At 31.6% G+C, this 6,143-nt stretch overlaps 1 protein-coding gene across 1 annotated transcript; it reads left to right on the top strand.

Annotated features, from left to right (window-relative positions):
• The first annotated feature begins 3,933 nt into the window (after nt 1–3,933).
• LOC132107181 (proteasome assembly chaperone 4-like) lies at nt 3,934–5,942 on the top strand. The gene is made up of 3 exons (XM_059513422.1): nt 3,934–4,205; nt 5,487–5,562; nt 5,744–5,942. Exons 1-3 carry the CDS (start codon nt 4,053–4,055, stop codon nt 5,863–5,865), a joined length of 351 nt encoding a protein of 116 aa, XP_059369405.1. The 5' UTR covers nt 3,934–4,052; the 3' UTR covers nt 5,866–5,942.
• The last annotated feature ends 201 nt before the right edge of the window (nt 5,943–6,143 follow it).

Raw genomic sequence — 6,143 nt, forward strand, 5'->3', positions numbered from 1 at the left:
GTTCTTCTATGGCATCACTGTGAAAACTCCAATTTGGAATTTTTATAATTTAAGAGTGTAAGAAAAACATCCTGAAGAACCCTTTTTCCATTTTAAAGATCTTCTAATAGAATGTAAAGACTATATGGACGTTAAATGGAACCATCAAACACTAACGGTTCTTTATTGGGATTGTTGGTTCCATAAAGAACCTATAACGTCCATGGAACATTTCCATTCTACAAAATGTTCTTTATAATGGAAAAACATTCTTTAGATTGTTAACACAAAGAAAAAAAGGTTATTCTAAGAACTGATCAATGAAAGGTTCTTGAGGAACCAAAATGGTCCTTCTATGTCATTGGTGTGCTGATAAACCCTCCTTTGGGACCTTTATTTTGAAGTATGTCGCTTTATTTTCATAGCAGAGCCACAGAAGAACCTTTTTTTTTATTATTCCCCAAAGAACATTCCAATGAAGAACATTCTGAAGAACCCTTTTCCACTCTAAAGAACCTTTTTTGGAATATAGAGACACTATGGATGTTCTTCAATGCCAATAAAGCACTTTTAAGAGTGTTTTCTGGTTGCATTACAAAAAGAGAATCTTTGAAGAACCAAAATCTAATCAAGTTAGTGTACTTATAAAGCGTTTAAATGCACCATTTTCAAACAAATTATTCGGTTTTCTCTATGAAAACCCATTTGGAACCGTATCTGTAAAACAGATACAGATGCTAATAAACATTTTGGGACCTAATTCATCCTAATTGGACCCCTGCAGGCCTGTGGCATTGATTTAAGTGCACAAAGAGCAGTGTGCACTTGACCAGGTGAACTCTCAGATCAGACCTGCTGTTAAAACGCCAACAGGTCGTGCTGCTGAATTCAACCGCTTGTGCCTTCGCCCCCATCTGTCCTCAAATCCAGCAACATCTGCTGCTATATTCTTTCACACATGCCAAAAAAACACACACAGGCTTTTCTCATTTGAACTGAAAGAAAAACCGGAAAACCAACAGTTGCTAAAAGAGTCCAACACCTTGTCCCAAAAGCAAGAAACAGTAAATGTCCTAATCAAATATGTTGTGTTAGAGGAAGCCAGAAGCTGTGTACCTCGGACAGATGTTTTCAGGCCTGAGGTTGGGGTTTGGCCTTCAGTCGGGGATTTAGAGACAGATTTAACTAAATAAAAGCAAATCAGACTTCATTTAATAAATGCAAGGGCATGCACTGAATGCCAATTTAGGTTTACAACTCGTGAAAATGATTTCATGCATTCTCAAAGAAACCACAGCATGCACAGTGCACAAGCCTTGCTTTAATGATTTATACAGATAGTAACAAAATCTACTAACTGCTTTTCCCCAAATAATTATCTACATATCCAAATATACTAAATTAACATGTATCAAATATAATAATAGATATTTTTGCATATATATATATATATATATATATATATAATATGTTTTTGTGCATATATCATGCACATTCTAAAACCTTTCAATTTCAAAGTATTTAAGAAGAAAAATACAAAAACACAGATTTTTATATATAGGCCTACATTGTTATAATAAAGTTGCATATATAGGCTATATCGGTCACATATATTGTTGCAACATATAATGCCATAAAAAAATCATAATATGCACATGTACAAATTTTAAATGGGGATTTAATAATTGTTATAAACGTTTAAGTATGTGATATAAAAAAAATAATAATATTAATCTTTATATGGGGCAATATATTACATTTCCTCATGGGAAAATTTGTTTAAATGTGTTTTATTTCGCAATATAGCCTGCCTGGAAAATAAACAGAACTTAACATCCTAACATCCATCTTTCTTTATTGTCTACAGTACAGAGTCAATTAAATACAGAAACAAGAGGAAGTGCACATTGCAATGGAAGATATACAAAAAACATTCATTTAGCACAAGGTTGTGACTAACTTAGAAAAACATGGTTATTAAAAAAAAAAAAAAAAGGGTTTCAGGGTTTCATTTCACTTGTGCTAATAGCTTGTAAATGTTGGATTCAATTAGAAAAGATTGCAACACAGAAGCATTTCGCGAGAAATCTTTGACACTGCATGCATGATCAATTAACACTAACCCTCACAGAAAAACATCTGTAAGTCAGTTACCAAAGGCCAATAACTAGCTTGTGCATGGAAGGATACACAACGCACATTTACTAATATATTGACTTTTTTACTTTTTGAGCAATAGGGGAACTCAGAAATGAATCACTTTGCCTTCTCAGGCAACAACGTTATGACTTGATGACTTGCAATGAAAAAAACACTGTAAGCCACCAATGTTAGTTCACTTAATTAATTGTATATTTCTTAACAACAGCTTTTGATTATTATAACATGTAATTAAAGAAGATTTTCCTGTGCACTGCATACACTGCAAACACTGCAAACAAAATATCACGAAAATCCCCTTCAATTCCCCCTGCACTCTCTGCTGTACATGCACTTCATCACACAGATGTAAACATTCCTCTGTCCTGTCAGTGAATGATGGCTCTCGAGGGACGCTCAGGGGCCAGAGACTCGATCAGGGACGGCCCCTCGGACCCTGGCACCTGCGGACACATGCATGCAGCAGATGATGGTTAATGAAAGCCTTGAGCCACATGCTTATCGACTTTTCCAGAGCTTTCACACGCGTGCATCAAAGACAATCTGATTCAAGACACAAGCGCTTCTGATCCTGCAAACACAGAGGAAAAAAAACTATTTGTTCTTTCCATTTACAGTATATAAACGTACAAAAGAAATATTATTGCAATTGTCTGGAAGTCAAAAATAATAATAATAGTCGAATACTAATAATAACTACTACTAATTTGTATTACTATTATAATGATGGGAATAATAATAATAATGCAAAATCCATTTATTTAAAGACCACATGTATCATTAGTTACCTTACTTCTTTTGCAATTACAAATGTTTTTATTAAATATTATTACTCTCTTTTTTTAGAGTTATATAGAAATAACAAGAATGCAACAAATAAGGAGATTGTGTTTTATTTGATTAAATCAGGTTTGTTAAAAGTGTGATTGAATGATGTTAGTTCACTTGCACAACTGTGTATTTTCTATAAAAATTAAAATATGTGTAAAAATAGTTATAAAGAAGTAATGTTGCAATCCTTTGAACTCTCGACTGAAGCAGAACTCAGTGGATGTGAATTATTATCACATCACATGTGAAACATTTTATTTAATGTGACAGAAAAAAGTAACACTAGTGACATCTATAATTAAGAAGATAAGATTAAATTGTTACTTTTGGCATTCAATGAAAGCAGTTAGTGAAAGAGCATAAAGATAAACTGATCTTCACTGGCAATTTTCATGAAAAAAGCATTTTACTAAATATCTTCTCCAAGATATCACAGCACATGTTGTCAATCATGGTATACTCACTAGTTTAATCCATTCCCTAACAATAAAGTAGATCACACCAATGACTTCCACTAAAGAAAGAGATAAATGAGAACATTTCTGATAACTGAAAAGAAACAGTGGACTTCACATGGGCCTTTATATATATAAATGTATTTTTTATGATGATGAAGGGGTTGAAAGAGAGCAAAATTGTAGTCTTTTCTTTCACACATGAATCATAACAATATTATTCCAGAGTGTTTGATACATAGGCTACCGTTTTACTAATACGGACTACTTTATAATACTTTTTGGTACTTTTTTTTTTGCCATTTCTGGAGCTCAATAACGTCAGTCGCCATTCACAGCGTCAGCTTCATTAATTATTTATTTTATTTATTTATCTAATTATAATATGCAAAACTGTAATGTTTATATTTAAATGAAAAATGATGTCTTTATATTTATTTAATTAAAATGTATATAAATATTTTTTTAATCGCGTTTTTGATGACGTCGCTCGCGCGCCAGACCGGCTGGTGACGCTGCAGTCTCTCAGCGAGCGGAAGTGAGGAAGAGATGCGTGTTTTTGTTTGGGTTAACTCTCATTATGAGGTTTTTCTGTGTTTGCTGACCGTCGTGTGAAGTTTTATCGGGATGGAGCCCATCGTGGTCCATGATTTCTCGGAGAAGATCCTGGAGCAGCTCGTTCATTTCCATGTGATGAAGTTTAGCGGCGGGTTTTTCCTCTGGATCGGATCTAACAGTCCGCTTCTGTCTAATCTTGCCCTCGCCCTCAACACTAAATATGTGAGTCCTGCTGATGCTAACACACATAAGTTACACTATTAATCATAATCATACTTGTATACCATTGTGTTTACATATTTGGTTAGTTTGGTATGTTGTTAGTGTATTGTAAACTTATGGTAACGTTACATCAGTTGAGGTTTGTTTATTATTTAAATATTATAATTATTTGTTTATTAGTATTAGTGTATATTAATATTTAGAAATCGCTTTCATTATTGTATTTTCAGTTTGTATTTTAATGTATATTTATATTATCAGCGCGGACAATAGTGAAATAGTTACAATAGTAAAATGACTTTTATTTTATGTTTTCCAGCGTTTGTACTTTATAAGTGTTTTTCTTTATAAAGCTTAACTTCATGAAATTCCAAAACATAATATTGCACTACGTTTCATATTAAATATCATTTAATACTCACTTACATTAGAAATCTAGTACCTTACTCAAGTCAAAGTAATTCAAAGTTTTAGTTAAGTACCAGAAAGTACTGTATCTTGAATGCTCTTAAGGTGAAAAACTAATTTATTTATCAAATGTAGTACAGTAAAAAGAAAAAAAGTACGACGTAATGCTTCGTAATGTAGTGAAGTAAAAGTTTTCCAAAGTTTTGTCAGTTTTATATTTAGCCGTAATGAATTTCATTTTTTGTTTTAATAATTTTAACACTTTAGCAATAAAGTTTTTTTTTAAATATGATAATTATATTTTATTTAATCTGTATTAGAAAAAAAGTTTTTTGTTTTAGTTTACAATAACAAAAAAACATTTCATTATTGAATTTTATGCTTTTGTCATTTTTATATTTAGCTTTAATATATTTTTTTATTAGTTTAGGTTATTTTAATACTTCAATTTAAAACTAATTATTTCAGTTGTATACCAAGGCAACATTTCCAGTTGTTTAAATTTTTTTTATATAATATTTATATTTTGTTTTAGCTTTATTTCGTTTTATATATATATATATATATAATTTTTTATTTATATATGTATGTATATTATTTTTTATTTATATGTGTTTGTGTGTGTGTATATATATTTATATATATATATATATATATATATATATATATATACACACACATATAAATATATATATATATATGTATATATATATATTTTTTTTTAATATGTCTTTGTCTTGTTAATAATCGTTTTGTTATTGTCTTTGATCTAAATACACACTATGATGAGTTCTATTGTAAAGATGAAGCCTCTCAAATGGAAGTAAGTGTTTCCTGCAGGCAGCTCATGTGTTGTTTGTTGTTTTTTCCCAGGATTCAATGCCTCTGTCCGCTCTGCTTCTGGGTGACACGTCAGACACGACTCCAAGCTCTCTTGCACAGAGACTCAGTAAGATCTGCTTTAACTGATCAGAGCGATCCATCCTTCTGCTTCAGTCATTTACAGACCTGTAACGTCATCAAATCTGAACGTTTATGATAAAACTGTGGCAGAGCTACTAAAAAAACTTCATGTTAAGGAACCTAGCGTTCACCTAGTTTCTAGCATTTATTATTCTCTTTCTTTTCAGCAAAGAAGACGAAGAAACAGGTATTTGTAAGTTACAGTTTACCCACGACGGACTCAAATCTAGCGCTGCTGGTGGAGAACAGAATCAAAAAGGAGATGGAGATTCATCCTGACAAGTTTTAAACGTGTTGTTTTACCTCACACTTTTCTGTTTGCTTTTTTTTTTTTGTACATGGCTCAATAAATCTAAAGGAAAAGTATTCAGTTGTAACATTATTATTTTGTGTGGTACATATCCAGTTATGAGCTGAAGTTATGAAGGTTATAGCAAAGATGTTTCTTTTTAAATCCTATTATTTCAGGTTTTGTAAAATCTGGAAATATGAGGGAACTTTAAACATTCAATTTCCAGAATTGAAAAGTCATTGGAAGTAATTATTACAATCCTTAAAAGTTTATGC

Source organism: Carassius carassius, chromosome 27 (genome assembly GCF_963082965.1).
Source record: "Carassius carassius chromosome 27, fCarCar2.1, whole genome shotgun sequence".
Taxonomy (NCBI): domain Eukaryota; kingdom Metazoa; phylum Chordata; class Actinopteri; order Cypriniformes; family Cyprinidae; genus Carassius; species Carassius carassius.

Bases quoted from the DNA above. Each gene is read 5' to 3' on its own strand.
- LOC132107181 (XM_059513422.1), top strand. From the start codon at position 4,053: ATGGAGCCCATCGTGGTCCATGATTTCTCGGAGAAGATCCTGGAGCAG. The intron at 4,206-5,486 runs GTGAGTCCTGCT...GTTTTTTCCCAG, and splicing joins TCGCCCTCAACACTAAATAT to GATTCAATGCCTCTGTCCGC. The intron at 5,563-5,743 runs GTAAGATCTGCT...CTTTCTTTTCAG, and splicing joins CTCTCTTGCACAGAGACTCA to CAAAGAAGACGAAGAAACAG.